The sequence below is a fragment of the Wasmannia auropunctata genome, unplaced genomic scaffold (assembly GCF_000956235.1).
Source record: "Wasmannia auropunctata unplaced genomic scaffold, wasmannia.A_1.0 LD335985.1, whole genome shotgun sequence".
Classification (NCBI taxonomy): Eukaryota; Metazoa; Arthropoda; class Insecta; order Hymenoptera; family Formicidae; genus Wasmannia; species Wasmannia auropunctata.
The window spans coordinates 1,887,780-1,907,022 of NW_012026905.1; the positions used below are offsets into that span (position 1 = coordinate 1,887,780).

General features: G+C 42.8%; 1 protein-coding gene across 1 annotated transcript; it reads right to left on the minus strand.

The window, feature by feature from the left end:
* Positions 1-805: 805 nt before the first annotated feature.
* LOC105454512 (ras-responsive element-binding protein 1-like) lies at positions 806-18,829 on the minus strand. The gene is made up of 5 exons (XM_011697182.1): positions 18,270-18,829; positions 7,294-7,364; positions 3,961-6,879; positions 1,588-3,129; positions 806-1,396 (listed from the first exon to the last, which is right to left on the minus strand). Exons 1-5 carry the CDS (start codon positions 18,286-18,288, stop codon positions 806-808), a joined length of 5,142 nt encoding a protein of 1,713 aa, XP_011695484.1. The 5' UTR covers positions 18,289-18,829.
* Positions 18,830-19,243: the final 414 nt, after the last annotated feature.

A 19,243-nucleotide genomic window follows, 5' to 3' on the forward strand; every position in this document is an offset into this window, starting at 1 on the left:
CGGCGAGTATTTGTGCAAAAAATAGGTGAATCGCAAAACGAATCGAAAAAAACTTCTTGAAACTACGTCTCTAAATTTCTTCTGACTTTGAGAACGCTTATATTCGTGATTTTTTTATACATCGAAGTTCCTATCATACAAAATTAAGATTATATAAAAAAAAAAGATTCAATCGAGGACGTTAGTTTAAAATAATAAGACATGATTTGCGTAAAAAAAATTATTCCTATTGATTCATTCGTATCACCTACTTTTTGCAATGTAAACAAACTCGTTGACAATCCCTGATGTGTTCTCGTTACGAACCGTAATATTTCATATGCAGCGTATAATGACACTCGCGACTACTACTCACATTTGATTTCATCAGATAAACTTTGAAACACTACGGTGTTTTTATACGAACACGTGCGACAAATTGATAAGGAGTATAAGGCACGATCGTGAACCTTAGATGGAGAATCGAAGGATACGACAAATAATCTAAGGGTATATCTTCTGTGCTCTCACGAGCCGTAGGAAAAAGTGGCGTGCGATCAGACGTTGATGAAAACTTTTAATTTTCTAATAATCTTTCGAACGGTACATTACGATAAGCGGAAATTACAATTCCGATTTTTTTTTGTCTACTCATACTCTCTGTTTAGAGTAATCGATTAATACCATACATTACATTTCGCGAGTACAGTTCCGTACACAACATTTAATTTCGGATCAAATCTATATCTACTCCCAATCCAATCTATTCACACGATTTATGTGTCTGATCGCGCCCTGCTGCTCCCCTACGCGATCGATCACCCGATCACTCGCTGTGGTTCACCCCCAACAGCTTCGCCGCATCGTCCGCCGAGCTCAGAAGGACCTTGTCGAGCAAACCTTTCTCGCGTATCCCCAGCAAGTTGGAGATCAGGTCGTTGTCCCCGCTCTCGCTGGGCACCTCCGCCGGTGGCGGCGGGGAAGGCGGGGCGGGAGCGGCGCCCTGGGAACCATCGTTCGCCATTCTCCCGGTGAGGGTGGCCATGTTGTCGTAGTGATTGTACCGCATCAGGGCGCAGGGCGCCGCGTCAGCCGTTGCCACCGCCGCGACGGTCGGCAGGGACATCCTGTCCTGGGTGCGAGGCCGGGTGTTGGTGGAGATCGGCGAGTGCTGCTGACTCCTGGGAGTTATCGTCGGCGGCTGCGCCGGCGAGTTCTCCTCGTCACCGCTGTTGCCTATGTACATGGCGGAGTCCACCGATTCGTGCTTCTTACGGTGGCGCAGCATGCTGTGCTTGAGCGTGAATTTCCTAGTGCAGATGTCGCATTCGAAGGGTCTCTCGCCCGTATGGGTCCTCATGTGACGCCGGAGATCCTCCGCGGACCAAAACCGTCTCATGCAGAAAGCGCACACAACCTGGGGGGGAGGAGATAAAGTGTTACTTCGATCACATTACTATTCGAGCGACGCGAACTAGCAAAAGCATCTAGAACAATGTATATTCGACATCGTTTTCTTTTTTTATTTATTTATTTATTTTAATCACGTTCGCCTCGATATGCATATCTTTCTAGAAATTTTTTTACAATTCCATTGTACCTTATTACCTTTCTGTTGCTGTAATCGGGAAAACGTCCTTTCTTCTCCTCTCCGTCACTGGGATGCTGGTGCGACGCCAACATCTGATCTTCGGTCGCGTCTATGTTCATCGACGCCATGTCGAGGGCGCCTTTGGCCTTCAGCATCTCATACGAGCGCTTGTGATTCATCTTGATGTGGTCCAAGCAATCCTGGCGTTCCGAGAAGCCGCTGTCGCATAGGTAACACTTGAAGGGTACATCACCGGGGCTCGGCGACAATCTCGGCGATTTGCGCGACCTGGTGGTGTCGTTTATCGAGGGGGACGTGTTGGAAGATGGCTTCGCGGCCGCGACGGTGGATGGCGTGTTCTCCATGTTGTCGGACATGCTCGACGAGCGGCTCTCGTAATCGCTCTGGTCGTTCTGCGTGGCGCACTGCGGCGGACTGTTCTGCTGATCGCTGGACTCTGACCTGGACGCGGTCTTGCGATGCTTGCTCGATCGATGTTTCTTCAGATTGCCCAGCGTAGCGAACGTCGAGCTCGGGCACTGATTACACTTGAACGGCCTCTCGGGCACGTTTCTCATGGAGAACGTGTTGTTGCCGTTGCTGCTGCTGCTGCTGCTGCTGGCGACCACCTGGACGTCCGGCGAGGACGAGTTCCTGGCGCGGCGCATCTTGTTCGCCTTCGCCTTGTGCTTCCTCAGCAGGTGGCGGTCGCAGTTGGACTTGGTGGTGAAGTGATGCGAGCAGTGGATGCACTGATACGGCTTCTGGCCGGTGTGGGTGAGAATGTGTCGTCTCAGCGACGAGGTCCACGGGAACTGACGCTCGCAGTACGGGCACACGACGCGGTTCGGCGCCATCGAGTACGCGGACTTCTTCTTCTTTTTCCTCTTCTTGTTTGACGAGGAATCATTCCCGGAGTTCAAGGAGTTCATAGAGTCGGACTTCTCGCTGCCGGAATTGTTGCCGCTGGTCGACGCGACGGGGCCCTCCTCGTCGCTCAGGTATTGCGGCTGAAATTGCTGGTATTGCTGAGACGCATTGTCCAAGAGCTTCGAGACACTAGCGAGGTCGGGCGTTCCGTCTTCGAGTTTGCCTTGCTCCTTCTCGGTGGATTCGGCCGTGATCGTTTCCTCAGCGCGTACTGAGTTGCTTTCAGCCGTTGCGGATTCTTCCGGATTGTCGATCTTACTTCGTGCAGTTTCTTCGCCGTGGGTCTCCTCCGAGGTATCCTCCGCGGGCTCGGCCGCTTCCGTCTTTACGACGATGTCCTTGACACCTTCGCTACTTTCCAACTGATCTCTCAGCAAGCTCGTGCTAGGCTCACGTTGAGCTTGCGACTCCTGTGCGTCCCGATCGGCTGACTCCTCGTCTATCACCATTTCGTCGTCCGATTCATTGTCTTCTATTTTATTAGCCTTCAGCTGTTGCGCCAGAATCGCGTATTTTACTTGATCCGAGATGGGATGCGTGCCGTAGTCCGTCGACGTGACCGGCGTGTCGACATTCGGAAGAATGCTCGAATATGGTTGAGGTACTTGCGAGGTCGATGGGCCAGTATTCTGTATACATTAAAAAACATTTTGCATTTGTAAAACGATATATTTTTAGAAATGGTGCAGTCAAGTTTTTGTTAAAATTTTGTGTTGATATTTTTAACATATTCGAGTGTTAATATAACATAATGTGATTATGTTATTTAAATATTTTGTGTTAAATATTCTTAATGTCAAAATAACACAATTATTTATGAGTAAGAGAATAAATAACATAAAAATAACATAATGTGTTTTAAATTCTAACATAAATGAATAAAATGTATGTAAATTTAACATATCATAAATGTTAATTTTTTAAAATATGCTTCTACAGTTTGCTTATAAATGCCAGTGTTACATTTTTCTATAAAGTATTTGTGTTATTTTTTTAACATATTCATCTTTTGTTAAATTAACACAAAAATAAGAACAAAAATTTGAGTGGACCATTTGAGACACATGAAATGTATTAAATGTAATGTTAAATGTAATGTTAAATTAACACAAAAATAAGAACAAAAATTTGAGTGAACCATTTGAGACACATGAAATGTATTAAAATAAATTTAAATTGAAAGAATTAGGCTCCCAGGAATAAATCAGATGTAGTGAAGTATGCCTATGCAAATCAACACGGATGTGTATAATAATTTTTATTGTTACAATATGCAGCCACATGCCGATAAACCGAGTGCCGACAAAAATGCAACGCGCAGTGTATATGTGGTTGTATATTGTATTGTAACAATTAAAAAAATTATTACACACATCAACACTCGTGTCGGTTCGCGCATAGGCACTACTTCACTATATCTGAAATATATTAAATTTAATAGAAATTTTCTAATTGCATACCATAGTCGGATGGCTCGCGGGTGGTCTGCCTCTGGTCGAATGTCCGCCGCGGGGCCTCTGGCTCCAGTACTGCGGATGCTGTTGCTTGATGTGCCGTTCCATGTTGCTCCTCAGTGTGAATCTCGCCGTGCAGTGCTCGCAGGTAAAAGGTCTCTCGGTCCGGTATCTGCGCTGCTTCTGCTTGGGTATCAGCACTCCGTTCTTGAGTACCATCTTCACGGGATCGTTCGACGGAATAACGTCCGGTTTTTCGCGGCTCGGCGTGGTCTGGCTGGTGATCTGCGCGCTCATCAGATTCGCATAAGCGTTTTGCTCGTTCGTGGTTTGCGGGGTGTCCCTCGCTTGCGGATACGCCGCGTAACTGGTGCTGGGCAGTGACGGATCAACCGAGAGTGTGCCGCCACCAGTCAGCTGCAAACCCCTAACCAGCTCCTTCTGCAGCCTGCCCTTCGCGGCCAGTTCCTGGCTGAACATGTGAGGACCGAGGAAGTACGGCGATATCATGCCGGCACCGGTCAACGTGCCGAAATTGCGATAAATAGTATTCGCGTATAGAGTCTCCAGCGACGTCGTCGGCGAGCTCTCGCGCGCTCTGTTCAGCAGGGCCTGGGTCAGCAGCAGCGCCGGATTCGTGGCGTACAATTCCTGCTGGCTGTTCTTAAACCGCTTCTCCTCTTGCAAGCCGGAATCGTCGTTTTCCCTCTTCCGCTTCCTGCTCAGATCCAACACGTCCATGGACAGATCCAACGGACCGTCCTCCCCCGAGCTCAACCCGGAGCTTGTCGAGGGTTTCGTCAGGTTCATCGGACTAGCTTGAATTCTTTGGTGTGTATCCGTTTTGGTATCACTGACTAGAGACACGCTGCCGTCCGACGATCCCGACTCGACATCGTCGTCGATCTTCGAGTAATTAGATTTCACGATCAAATCGTGAGATAGACTTGCTTCGTCTCCGTTTCTTTTGACAAGATTGAGAGCCTGCGTTTTCACTCTGGTGAACGTGTCCGACTTATCATAGTGATTCATCAGTATCTCGGCGCGGATGTTTGACGGTCCAGGACAATCCATCGCTATAGACGGATAATGTATCTGCTGCTGCTGCTGGGTAGCCTCCTCGCGCTCGTTCGGATAAATAAGCGTCTTCCGCACGTCTTCCCTGACGACCCTAGGTGAGCTTCTCTCGATGTTGTCGTTCGTCGAATCCTCGCTCGGATGATAGATCAGTGCGTTCTTAACGTCCTCCTTGCTGATCATCCCGTGACGATTCTTCACGTGCCTCTCGCAATTCGCCTTGGTGGTGAACGCGTAATTGCAGAGGGAGCACTCGAACGGCCGATCGCCGTTGTGCGATCTCAGGTGCTTCATCAGGGCTCCCTTGTCGGTGCTGGTGTACGGACACATATTGCACGGATACGACATGCCCGGCTCCACGTTCATATGCGCGCGATTGTGTCCCTTCAGCGCCCGCAGATTGGGAAATACCGATGTGCACAGTCTGCACGGGAACTCGCCCTTCAGCTTCATCTTCCGGAATTCCGCGGTGAAGGCGTCCTGCGCCTCCTCTTCGTTGTACTCGGACGAACAGGTGCCCGAGGAACCTGACGAGCCGACGTTCGGATTGAACTTGATGTTATTCTCGGGCGTGCTCGCGTCCGATCGAGGGAAGGTCTGCAGTCCGTTCAGACTAACGGACAGGATGCTCGGGATATCCGCTAAATCCTTGATCTCTTTCGACTCCCTGACTTCGCTCGGTTCCCGCGTCGCCGGCTCCTTCATCTCATCTCGCGCCAAGGACTTGTTCTGCAGGTCCAGCACAGCGAAGAAGATCTCGCGCTTCGTCTTGAGATCGTCGGGCTGCGGGCTCGAATCGTCCAGCTCTGTCTCGAGATTGTTGTTAGTACTGATGTCGTTGTTATTATTGTTGTCATTGCTGTTTCTCTTGTTCTTGTAGGGGCCCTTGCACTCCTTCTCGTGGGCCAGCTGTGCCTGCCTGCAGGGGAACGCGTGCAGGCACTTCATGCACTGGAACCTGTTGGTCTCGCCGGAGGCCGGCCGGTGCAGCTCGCGCTCGCACACCGTCCGGGCGATCGTCGGGAACTTGATGGACGAGAAGTCGATGAAGGTCAGATCCTTGAAACCGTCGACGGTGTTGCGCAGGCTACGGCTGTTGCTGCCCTCCGGGCTCTTCTTGTAGTGTCTCATCGAACGATGAAGATTCAGTGCGCGATGATTCTTGAACGACAGGTTGCAGGCCTCGCACGTAGCCGGGGCGCCCGGATGCACGCGCTCCATATGGGACTCCAGAATCGCGCTGCTCGCGAAATCCTGGCCGCAGATCGGGCAGCCGAAGGCTTTCTGCTCGTCCTCCGGTCGGTACTTGATCGTCATCTTGGTGTTGTTCAGGAGGATCTTGTGTTTCCTCTGGTCCTCCACGTCGCTGACATCCTCGTCCGGGCACTTCCGCTTGTTCGCGCGGTTGTTGGGCGACGGTTGCTCCCGATCGTCGATCAGGTCTGATGAGTTATGCCTGGCTATCTCGTTGTTATTGTACTCGTCCTGGCTCGTCGCCGCTGGCCTCTCCGAGCCGCTGCTGCCCTCGGAATCCGTGCAGCTGTTCGGCGACACCATCCGATGGGTGCACTTCACGTGCCGATTCATGTTGCCGTTCGTCGTGAAAGACATGTCGCAATACTTGCACTTGAACGGCCGCTCGCCCGAGTGCACCAGCACGTGCCGGTCCAGCGAGCTCGCCGAGCTGAGCACCTTGTTGCATACGCCGCAGCTGTAGTCCTCCTCGCCGCTGCAGTCTGTGCTGCGAGGTGAATTGTGGCCGCGCAGATGATTCGTCAGTTCGTGGGAATTGGAAAATACCGACGGGCACGTCGGGCATGGATGCGCGCCATTCTCCGACAGCTCAACCTACATTTTTGAGGGAAAAGATATTGAAGATACAATGCATCAACTTAAAATAACTTCGCAATTTCGTTATTAACAACGCTACAATATTCTTATCCCCATTGATCATTCTTTAATTCTGATAAAATGAATAGCTTTTAATTAATGAGTCATTATTATGAATGTATCTGATTTTACTAAATCTTTTTACTAAGCTTTATTCTTAAAAAAATTATAAAGTTTATTCAATTTATTACCAAAATACTAAATTACATGCATAACAAACTTTGTACGTATTGAAATATGATAAAGTGTATTTTCCATTTAACGACACAAGTGTCATTCTATTTTTGTTGTTACTGATGATGTTTAAAAAAGATAGAATGATGCTTGTGTCGATTTATATTGCTAAATGGAAATCACCTAAAATATACTTACACTTGATGATGGTGATGCAACATCAATTTGCGTTTCCTGTTCCTGGTCGGTTCCATTCTCGGGTCCAGTCACTGTAACAAATAAAATGTAACATTTAATTTAAAGTAGATCAGATCATTAAATGTAAAATAATTATATACATAATTAAGCACATAGGACATAAAGAATAGTTTCTGAAAAATTATAATTAACTATCGTAAATCAGTTTACTTTTATTAAAATATTCGGCTAAAAACGAAATATTTAAACGTGAATCGTTGAAGAAATCGAGTTTTACGTTATGATTTCTCATTCATTTCCCCCAGAGAGAGATTTCAGGAAGACCGGAAAAACCCACAGAGCGAACGCAACTTCTCTGGACCACAAATCTGCTGACGAAACAGGAAAACCGAGACGCTTCGAGTAATAATGAAAGAGCGGATTTATTAATTCAAGCTAAATAGAGAGAGAGAGAGAGAGAGAGAGAGAGAGAGAGAGAGAGAGAGAGAATATGCGTAAGAAATTATTGCAAGAGTACTATTTTCTTTAAATAAATTTATATTGCGGTTCGTGCAAAATCGCGACTAATATAAATCGACTCTTATTATTTCATCATTTATCTCTATTTCATGTCAATCTTTCTTTTCTCGAAATTTCCAACGCTACTGATGCTTGGGTTGCATTCGATTGTATATAAATAAAGCTTGCGGGGAAAAAACGCTACAATGCAATAGGCATAAACCAAGTACAGTCATCGATACAACTCCGAAGAATCTTCTTATCTGTGATCGCAGAAGAATCTGTGCAATCATCTAGATCGCGAATATATGCGACGGCATATATCATCGTACCGCAATTCTCTTCAAGAAGATTACGGAAAACGATCCGCAACGATAAAATCATGTTTAGGGTTGCGACATCCTGTTTTGCTATCATTAATTATGGCACAATTCAAATTTTGTCCGCGGTATAGTGATGTAAAGTGTGTGTCGGAATATAGATTATATACCAACGCTACTGATGCGCACCAGCTTTAAAAACCGCGGATAAACAGGAGCCACCGCCGGATCCGCCGCCCGGTGCTGCGTCGCCGGTTTAGCCGTACTGGGTAAAGAACTGTGTCAGCGACGGGACAGGACACAAATCTGACTAAGTATTCCGGAAGCTGATACCCAGACCGAACCGCAAATGGAGCCGAGACAATAACACTTATCAACGTTCTCGTCTGACGTTCTAACCGCATTCGACGGTCTCTATTTACACGCGTTTGCATGCAGAGAACATCTTAGAAAACCGATAATCAAGTTGAAACGTACAAGGAGATTCGAGCAACTGATCGATGATGAAGATTCTCGATGCATTGAGCTATAGTTCTTCTCAAACGTCTTTATCAAACAAAGAATTCAAAGTTACTGTCAAACAAAATTTTAAGATTATTAGTCACATGATAAAACGATACTAGCTGCTTCAGCTACATTTTTTGTTAATCCATGGAGGATTGGAGGAATTTATCTAACCCTTTTTTTGTAAATCGATAACTTATGATGCAGTAGAACGGAATAGAGCGAAACAAGATAATTGAATAATAATAAGGACATACATCGTTTTCAATATTCAACTTATTGCTTTAATAAAATATATGCTGTTAAATTCTAAAATAATCAATAAAATAGATTTTAAAATTCTAACAAATCTTTTGTGATCGCATTTTACAACATCAGTAAAATTCATGACAACAGAGAGATGCTTCGAAGAGGTATCTCGAAAATAACGATTCATCGTGTAAGTTTTGGGCAAACAAAAGGAGATCAAAACAATCACGCGTGAACATCTTCCAAACATATCGATTCGATATTGTATTTCTATAATAACTAGATTAAATATTTTTATATATTACATTACTGCATATAAAATCTCAATCTATTTCGCCATCTAAAAAATATCGAAAATGACAAATTTCCATGCAAACGCGAGCTGAATATCAATGTTTCCTTTTTTATTTTAAACAATCATAAGATCACAGGCAAGAAGATCAAGCGATTGCTAAAATTGTCTTGTTAAACAACAATAAACATCAGAAGAAATAAAGAGATGAAAGATTTCACTGGAAATATAAACGGAAATAATAGAGAGATTTAAATTAAAGAGATTAAAAAGATAAAATTAATAAAAAAAATATTTAAAATGTCTCACCTCTGTTTAGATATTTTAGATTAATCGAAATTTAGAAACAGAAATTCTTCTTTTAAAAAAACATTTCTATACTGTTTCTAAATTAATAAATATAAGTATAAAATGTTCGAAATTACGTAAAAGAAACATATGATAATACTGAAATATACAAAATCGTGATCTTTATAAAACAATCCAACTCATTGTCAGTATTAAAAAAAAAAAATAAAGATTTTTGTATATTGTGTTAATTTTTCAGCATCTATATATAATGTCTATTTATTCAGTCGGATAATATCGTTTAATATGGAGTGTTTGCTATCAAAAAACAAGCAATTATGCAAAATACAAATACATATGATGTATTTCATGCAACATTAGACGGATACCACGTTAGGTATAATATTAACGTCTTTAATACTCGAAGGACGCAGTACGATTTTGCATTCGCGCGTTTTCCGGAAGTATATATCTTGCAGTCGATATTTATGCATATTTCACGATAACGCGTATTAATTGTTTGTAATGGAGAACAGGTATAATTTTATTCGCACGATAGAATTTCTATATATAGACTGGCACTGATGTTTCAGTTCAATTTAATTATCACGAGTGCTATATATGTTTAAAAATATATAATATGTCGTTATTATATATCATAATGTATTTCAAACATACATTATAATTTATTTTTTGTGATGAGACCACACCTGAATCCCCTTAATATCGTGTTTGCTTTACACGGGTTGCTTGTCGATTGAACGACATAACTTAGTTGTCGAATGGTCCGGAACCTGCTCGACGGCTGTCCATATACCGTACCTGTCGGCAGGTGAACTTTATTCATGTGCGTAAATCATGCGCGCGTGTGCACATTCTGGTCAAGTGTGGAGAAACGAGTCCACACACAACTTTGTCCTGCGGTTTGACGCGTGCCTGATCGTTAATGACTCTTCACCTCTTGCCACTGCAGTCATATAACTACTTTTAATTGAGTAGCCACTGAAGTGCGCGCGTGTGCCATTGTTATTTCTTATTATATCAAGTTCGTAAGAAAGTAGAGTTTCTCAAATAGAAGTTAGAACATTAGCCGTCATTAATAGGAAAAACGTGCCTCTGCGCGTGGAAAAAAGATCATTAAATACATATTATTAGCAAATATTACTTTCAGAATAATTACTACAGCGAAGACATAATATAATTTTAAGTTAATGCAGTTTATTAGATTTATCATCATGCACATACTATTTTATTTCGTTCATACCTCTTCTTTCCTATATTACACATAGTGGATAAAAAATCATTACTCGGTGTTTTAACTCTTATTGTTAATTAATCGAGGAATTCTATAAAAAAAGTACACGGAGAGAATTTTCTTTTAAAATTTACCCTGAAAATTTTATTAATCGTGGGACAACATAGTATTTCGACAAATTTTACTGTACACTACAATAAATTTTACTGTGCACTACAATAAATTTGTTGTAGTATATATTTAAAAAAATAGTAAAAATCATATAAAATTCGTCAAAATAATATGTTGTCCTACGATTAGCATGATTTTCAGGGTAAATTTTAAAATAAAATTCTCTGAGCTTCCTGATTTATATATCAAAACATGTAAGTCTGTAAAAATAACTATATAAAATTGGGACGATCATTTTTGCAATGTTTCAGATGACTTTGCGATATCGACAAGAAAACTAAAACGTGATTTGCGTTAATAGAATTTTCATTATACGACGATGCGATCTGCATTTGATATCAGAGATATGCCATACCATACGAACGAACAACTAAGAGAATATCGCTCGAATCGATGACGAGAAACGCAAGAATAGAAATCGGTTTCCTTGGTTCATGGAACGTTGTAACGATTAGTCTCCCGTCACATCGCGATCGTTAGAAATGGAAAGCACGAGGGGGAAAGATTTCCAATTGCGAGACTCCGCACCAAATTTCACCATGGAGGCGATTCCTCCGAGGTAACGTAGCCGAGAAATATTTAGAAAACAAATCTATTTAGTGCTCTATATATTGTAAATCTATAATAGTTATACCGTTCACACAAAAATAAAACTCAAAAATTCAAAGTGTTATAACCATGATGATATGTTAGATAAGTTTTACATATCTCGACTTTTCGGGAATATGTTTTCTCTTTATTGACGTTTATATCTTTTTCAATAACCATTTTTCTTTTATTTCTCATGAAAATGAATTCTATTCAATACCTTGCGAGGTAACGTAAACATCTTCGTAACAGATTTACGTAATAAAAAAATATCTATAGAAATGAAGCAAAACTTTGCGAAGATGAGATCAAATGGTGGGATTAAATGCATTTTAAACTGAATAACTGAATAACTAGATAACATCACGAATATCTTACCCGTGGATTTTCGCTTCAAGAGATCATGCAAGAAGAAACAATTAATCGTGTCATTTAGAAAACTGCGATCTATCATAAATCTACGAACGCAAAGTTTGTCTTTGTTCCTTCGTATTGAACTTCCATTATAAAAGTCTATCGAGTTTATATACTTTTCATTACATTAATATAACTAGAATATAGCCTAAAAGTTTGTTTCATGCGCGCCATTGATAGGACATCGCGTGCTTTGTATGTGTCCTCTTTCTCGGCTCGAAAATGAGAAGAGAAAGTAGGAAACACACGAAATATTGTATAATAACAAACAGACAATGGATAATGTCGCTAATGTATGTGTATATCGCTCCGAAACAGAGCCTTTAAATAAAAAATGGAAAATAGATTATTGGAGAACAGATCAACAAATATTCGTGACTTGTACGAAAATACGGAAAGTTCAGCAAAATGCATGGACGAGTCGTCGAAGGGACCAATGCGAGAAGGGCGAGTCTCGGTAATCGCCACGGTTTCAAGGGATTCGCGGACGAGTCGGAGGACCAGAACGCCACGCCTATATCTGCATTGCACCCTCGCCGGGACCTCGCCGGGGGAACCTTGAGGGAAAAAGGGAGCAGTGTCATGCCCGCTCGGGGGCGTACATGCGCATTTCCGTTCGCTCGCCCGGGAACCGCCACCTACGAATCATAGGATGCTGCGCTGAAGCAGCTACGCTAGCTGGGCAGAGCGGGCGGGTGGGGGGAGAAAGACCCACGACTCAGCGTCGTACCGCGCCGCCATTGGCCACCTCTCATCTCTCCCGGAGCCTTTTTTTATCTCCTTCCTCCCCCTCCGCCGCCACCATCGCCGCCCGCCGCGCACCGTCCCCCCTCCACCGCATCCCGCACGTTCCCCTCCACCAGGCCGGCACTCCTTTCATCTCGCTCGCGCTCGCCTCTTCGCCTATCTCGCCCCTTTATCACGTTAACTCGGACATACCCTCCGCTCCTTCTCGCGCTCTTATCTCGCTCTCGGACGTGCTCTCCGCTCTCCTTCTTTCTCCTCTTATAGCCCCCTCGTTCTTTCCCCGTTCTTCTCCTGTCCTTCCGCTCGAGTCTTTCTCTCCGTCTCTCACATTTTCTCTCTCACTGCCGACATCCGTTCGCCGCTGCCGCTGCCGCCGACGATCACGCTACGCGTTTTTCTACTCTTCGCCTTCCTTCCTGCCCCCGTAGCCGCAGACTCACTACTGCGCCTCGTCCTTTTCTTCTTACAAACCTTCTCTATCTCCTCGCCTCTTCCCACCCCATGCTCGTAACCCTGCTGTCTCGTATCCGTGTGTGTCCCCCTTTTTACCTCCCTAACATCTCTCTCTCTCTCTCTCTCTCTCTCTCTCTCTCTCTCTCTCTCTCTCTCNCCTCTCTCTCCTNTCNCTNTCTCTCTCTCGTCTCTCTCTCTCTCTCTCTCTCTCTCTCTCTCTCTCTCTCTCTCTCTCTCTCTCTCTCTCTCTCTCTCTCTCTCTCTCTCTCTCTCTCTCTCTCTCTCTCTCTCTCTCTCTCTCTCTCTCTCTCTCCCGACAGCAGCGCCTTTTTCCCTCTTCGTCATCCTCCCCTCTCTCTGTCCAGTTCTCCCTCATCATCCCCGCTTCTTCCACGCTCGGATACACCCACGCACCACGCAGGAGAAACAAAGATGGCGGTCGGCTACTAGTGTGTTTCGAGAAGTCGTCTCTGTGACAACCTTGGGTTTACCCATCCGTAAACTCACCGGAGCAACCCTTCGCGCGTACCTGCGAGCGACTACTCCGGTTGACGCATGAGTCTGGTCACCCCTCCCTATCTTTTTTTTTCTGTTTATCCCGACTTCTCGTCGGTCTCCCGCGATCGATTTAGACACGCGTTTTTCGATGGAAACATTAACTATATGAGGTGATTCTTCGAACAAACATTAAGTAAGGAATTTTAGTCTTTCTCATGAAAAATGGATGCCGATTTGACGAGCGAAATGTGTTTTCGAAAGCTAGCATTTCCATATTCTGGAATATTTCGCTTAAATTCCTTTCGTTTTTAAATTTAAGTCATCTTATTTTCTTAATTAAATATTATAATTTCAATTAAAGAAACTAAGGCTCCCATGAATAATTATTACGCACCAACGTCCGTGTCGGCTGGCATAGGTACTATTTAGTTATTTCTGATTTAAATATTTTAATATTTTGACATCTCATTGCTTATTCTATCGGCCTTTATTCTTATTCCTTTTTTAAATAATTTAATTTATTCAATTTTATTCAAGAATTAATATCAAATTATTAGACATAAATAATTATTTTATTCTCGTTTTGATTTTGTTGCGCTATAATATTGCTTTACGTTGATTTTAATTAATATAGTCTTTTATTATCCTTTTAAAAATTTTTTTTAGCATAAATCATATAAATAACATAATGAAATTTGTATTCTTGTAAGAGTAAATAAATTTGACGTATGTAACTTATTGTAAAGCGAAAGATTTCTTGATTAAGTAAGACAAGAAAATATTTGAAACAAGATTAACTGCTTACTATATCATCTTTTCTAATTTCCGCATATGCGACATCATAATGCGAATTCGCGAAAATGAAAGTATTGATGTTAAAAACAGCAAGATTTTTAAACTGCAGTATTAAAAGTAACATGTTTAACGAAATCCTCATTGCGTTTAAGTTTATATTTCGATGTTCATAAATTGTACAGCTTTTATAATTTGTCATAATTTTAAACGATTTCCTGAGTTTTCGAATAATCTAACAGTTAAAACAATTGGAACTTTGAGCTCCATATATTGTTAAATTCTACAAGTTTTACAGTCTTTCAAAATCATTAGGCCACGTAAGTTGTTCGAATCTCTAATCAATTCACAATCTCACGATCACAATATTTATCACATTATTTATTGCAATATAACTTTTATTTATATCGGTTCTCAATGATTATTAATATTTCTATATTTCAGTTTTAAGATACCAAGACGTTATCTAAGTCGAAAAATTTAAACTTAAAAAAAGACACTTAAAAAATTTGAGGAAAAATATTTTGTATCAACGCAAATATTTAAAAAGAAATAAGAATCTTTTTTTTTATCTTCGTTTTCGGTTTGTGGGTATCCCGGGGAAACGATACAACGAACAATAGGCACGCTGATATGCGATAGGGAGAGAATGAAACCTCCTCCCCCGAAAAATTTACTGCCGCGGGTCATTAATTTCACGATCGACCGAGGGTGAACGGTTTGAGGTGCCGCGAAGGATGTCACGCAAAGTACCCTCGTATACGTGGCCCAACCGAGTGTTTCCGCATGTACCTCGACGCGGTTGTCATACCTACCTACCTACCGCCACGCCACATCTATAGATTGCCGTCGTAATAAGACCTATGCAAATCCTAGACAGACCTTATGACGCCTTGGGGAATGGAAAGGGGGTGGGAAAGCGATGATAGGTGTGGTTGGCGGACGTCTAATCTTTAACCGCGAGTGGAGATCGATCATCATCCGCGTCGAGTTTTTCGCTAAACCATACGTTTCCCTTTCCTTGGCAGAGACCAACGTCGCAAACGATAATCTGATGATTTCGAGCGAGAGATGGACCGTTGAATTTATCAAATTAAACGATATATAAAACTCGAGGTATAAAACAGAGATTATTATGAAAATGATAAATTTCTATATGACTAATATTGAGCTTTTGAGATTAAAAAGAATAAGATTTGTTGAAATAATTCATACGATATAATATTATTATATATTATATTTAGATTATTATATTAATAGCATATATACTTTTCCTGTACATTACATGTACAGGAAAAATTATTTAATCTCGAGTCTCAATCCTTAATAATATTATATTTTGAATTATAATTTATATCTTCTTCGATCAACTTTTAAGAATGAAAATTGGAATATAGCGCAAATCTTTTTCTATTCAATCTATAACAGAGCTTCTCGCTGTTTTTATTGAATATGATAAATTGCATAGTCCTAGTTTATGGCACTGTTCCAAGAAAGATCCACTAACTGCTCTATATTTACCGCGTCAAAGTGAAGCCTATTATCCTATTTTGCGTATAAAGCAAGATCTATCTATTAATCACTGTGACGTGCAAAAATCGAAGATCGAGAGATAAATTTCCTCAAGACTATCGTTTCAAAGTATCTTCTAATAAACATCGGTATAATTTTATTTGAGCGGCATATTAAGATTATATCATGATAAAACAATTATTTTTCCCCCTCCAAGTTATAATATCAAACAAGAGGATGTTGAAGAATATCTAAAAATGTTTCAAGATATAATACGTATTTTAAATCAATAAAAAATTAAGCGCAAAGATTAAATCATTCATCTGAAAGGCATTAAAGTTTCTTTAGTAACGTAGCAATTACATTTTTTATTGATTTATTTGTGAAAAATATATATTGTGAATGCTTTATTTCGCGATATGATTGTTTTATGCATACGTATCCGAGATATTCACTTACTCCAGCGTTCAAGTTATCACGAAGAGAGAGCTTTCCGGGAGTTAATAAACGCGTGCACTTTCTTGTCAAATATAAACATCACTAATTAATCTATCTCGCTACCGAAGGGCGCCCCTTTACTGGGGTGAAAAAGGGAGCGGTTGACTTTCCGCACCACACCCTAATCCAGGCTTCATGCTCGCATAATCCTTGTGCTCCGTCAGGAAGAATGAATCTTTTTTTCTGGATAATATCCATCCGCGCGTGTAAAATATGATCCGAAAATATTTAACTTTAACGTAAGCGTGATATTATGTATATTTTGCCAGAGACACTCAGTCAATAAAAAAAAATTAAATAATTTAAGAACCAATGCGACAAAAAAGTAAGATATTTATAAATTGATTTAAGCAATTTTAATGACAATAAACTGTTAATGAATGAGTTAACATAGTTGACATTATTAATTTTTGATTGCTTTTAATCCGTTATTTCAAAGACTATACTTTCAAGAAACTGATTAATCAGTTAAATTTTCAGACAAAAATTTATTTACAATATTATAAAAAAATTATGTTAATATTCTAAAATTACAAATATTTGCTATGCTGAATTTTAGCGCCGTATCGACATCAAATATTCCGTAATTCCATAATGACATTCGTCATTACGATTATAAAATTCATTTAGAATTAAAAAAATTTTCGGAGAAAAAACTATAAATCTTCAAATTTAAAAAAATATCTCACTGCATCTTCATTACTGCAGCAAAACCGTGCATTTAAACTAGAAATGATCATACCTCGAGATGTAGATATTTCAAATCTTTAAAAAGAGATTTTCATTTATTAATCAGTGTGAGAATTTTTATCTGCGTTCGACAATATTTGAGAAGCAAAGTTAATCGATTACGCACGTATTTACGATCTTAACATTACGTGTACATATACATAGATAAAGAAACGTAAAAGGGTCTGTTTGTCTTGCTGGAACTCCATTCACCGGTCCTACGATTGAAATTTCGACACGTCACCCATCACGATCTGTAGACTGCAACCTCTGACATTTACGAACTACCCCCTTCTGCCATTATCACCGAGAGCATCGATGAGACCGCGCTCGTGACGATCGATCGATAAATCATTCCCGGAAAAAAGGGGATGGTCGGATACTGGTAATTTCCACAGAGGAGCAATATTTATTCATATATTTCATCCCCCTCTCCCGCCCCTCCAGTTTCGAATGATTTCTTAGTTAACTGATGAATAATCTTTGGATCACGCGCTTTTGATATTTTTCTCCGAACCCGAGATAAACTCGAGAAGCTTCGAAAATTCCTTATGATACAAATCGAACGAAATATAAATTTGAGATAAATCTCCATCTTGAACTGCAACAAAATGATCACGCCTGCTTTGACCGGGAATAGGACGAAGGACTGGTTAAACGAACGCGAGTTTGCTGCAAAGCATCGAAGCTACGTGTCCGACGATCGAAACCACTTTGACGAGCGAAGTGTCGTTTTGCGCGTCATCAATACAATTGATATAATCTCGTTATCTCGGTAAGCTTCGTTCGCGGAATCTCTTAGCTCGCAGCTCGCTCTCAAGATCGGCCACGAGGAGAGCAGGTGTGAGTGCGACGCGACTGTGCGTCTGTGAATATTACAAAATTTCACGTGACGAAGATATGCAGACGCGTATCGTGTGCGTAAAAGAGACACGTCAGTCAGACAAAGCCGGGATATCGAGAAAAAAAATTTAAGAAGAAAGAAACGTGAGGAATCTTTCGATCTCATGTCAGCGCGAATCACACCTCGCGGGTTTCTTCGCGAAAAATTGTTGCATGACGACGACGCGATGCTTGGTAAACACGACGTGAGATGACGCGAAATCGGAGTAGTATTTTTTATCGGAGTACCGTTTGCGACGCGAGGTCCTCTCGACGACGAACGTACCTTTCTTCGAATAGTCCATGATGCTGAGCCGAAGTCCGCGTGACGGCAGGCGACGTTTCGGTCGGCAGCCGAGAGATCACACCGTCGTGGGGGTTCGGAACTTCGGCATCTGCGTAACTGATTAGCACTTTAAAAACACCAGTCCCACGTCCACCCGATTCGGGAGTATATACGTCAACCGTGAGTCGCGAGTGCGACGCACCCGTGCAGTGATACACAGCCCCCGATCCCGAGTCACGAGAGACGCCGATCCCGCGGTGCACTCCGCCCCGGGATCCGGAGTTATCCGCTGCCGCACCGGTAATGCGAGTCCGATACCGAGAAGACGCCCGCGAAGTCGCGCATCGTGTGCGAGGTACGATCCGCGAGAAGCGTTCACACCCGCAATCACTCCCGCCGCGATCGCCTCCTCTCGCACACCGATAAGAAGACCCGCGCGGCGCGGCGAGTGCGTTGACGATCGATCGGGTGCCCCGTATACTCCGGATCTGCTTCTTCACCTTCTCCGATTCCGTTCGTCACCGCTCGACGCTCAGCAGCGCACTGAGCGCGTGTACCGCTCGTGGTCGAGTCGACGTCTGGGCGCGCACGGTGATCCCGAAACGAGAGGAACCCTCACGATCCACGGGAGAGGAAGAAGCGGGGGCGGCGACGGCGACGGTGGTGGCAGGGTAGGAGCGAAAAGGGTGGGCGGGGGATGCAATCCTCTCCGTCGAGCGCGCGTGGTGGGGGGAGCGGGGGGAGGGAGGCACGGCGAGAAGAGAGGATCGGGAGATCCATGAGAATGGGTCACGACGGGCCGACTCACCGCGCGGCAGTGCCTCTGACAACTTCTCTCAGCTCGCGCCGAGGTCCCATCATCCCTTCCTCCCATTGGTCCGCCGCCGCTCCGTCCGCTCCCTCGCCGCGCGGCTCCCTCTCGCGCGATCTCCCTCATCGGCACAGCTCCGCTCCGCTCCTTTCCTGACTCTCTG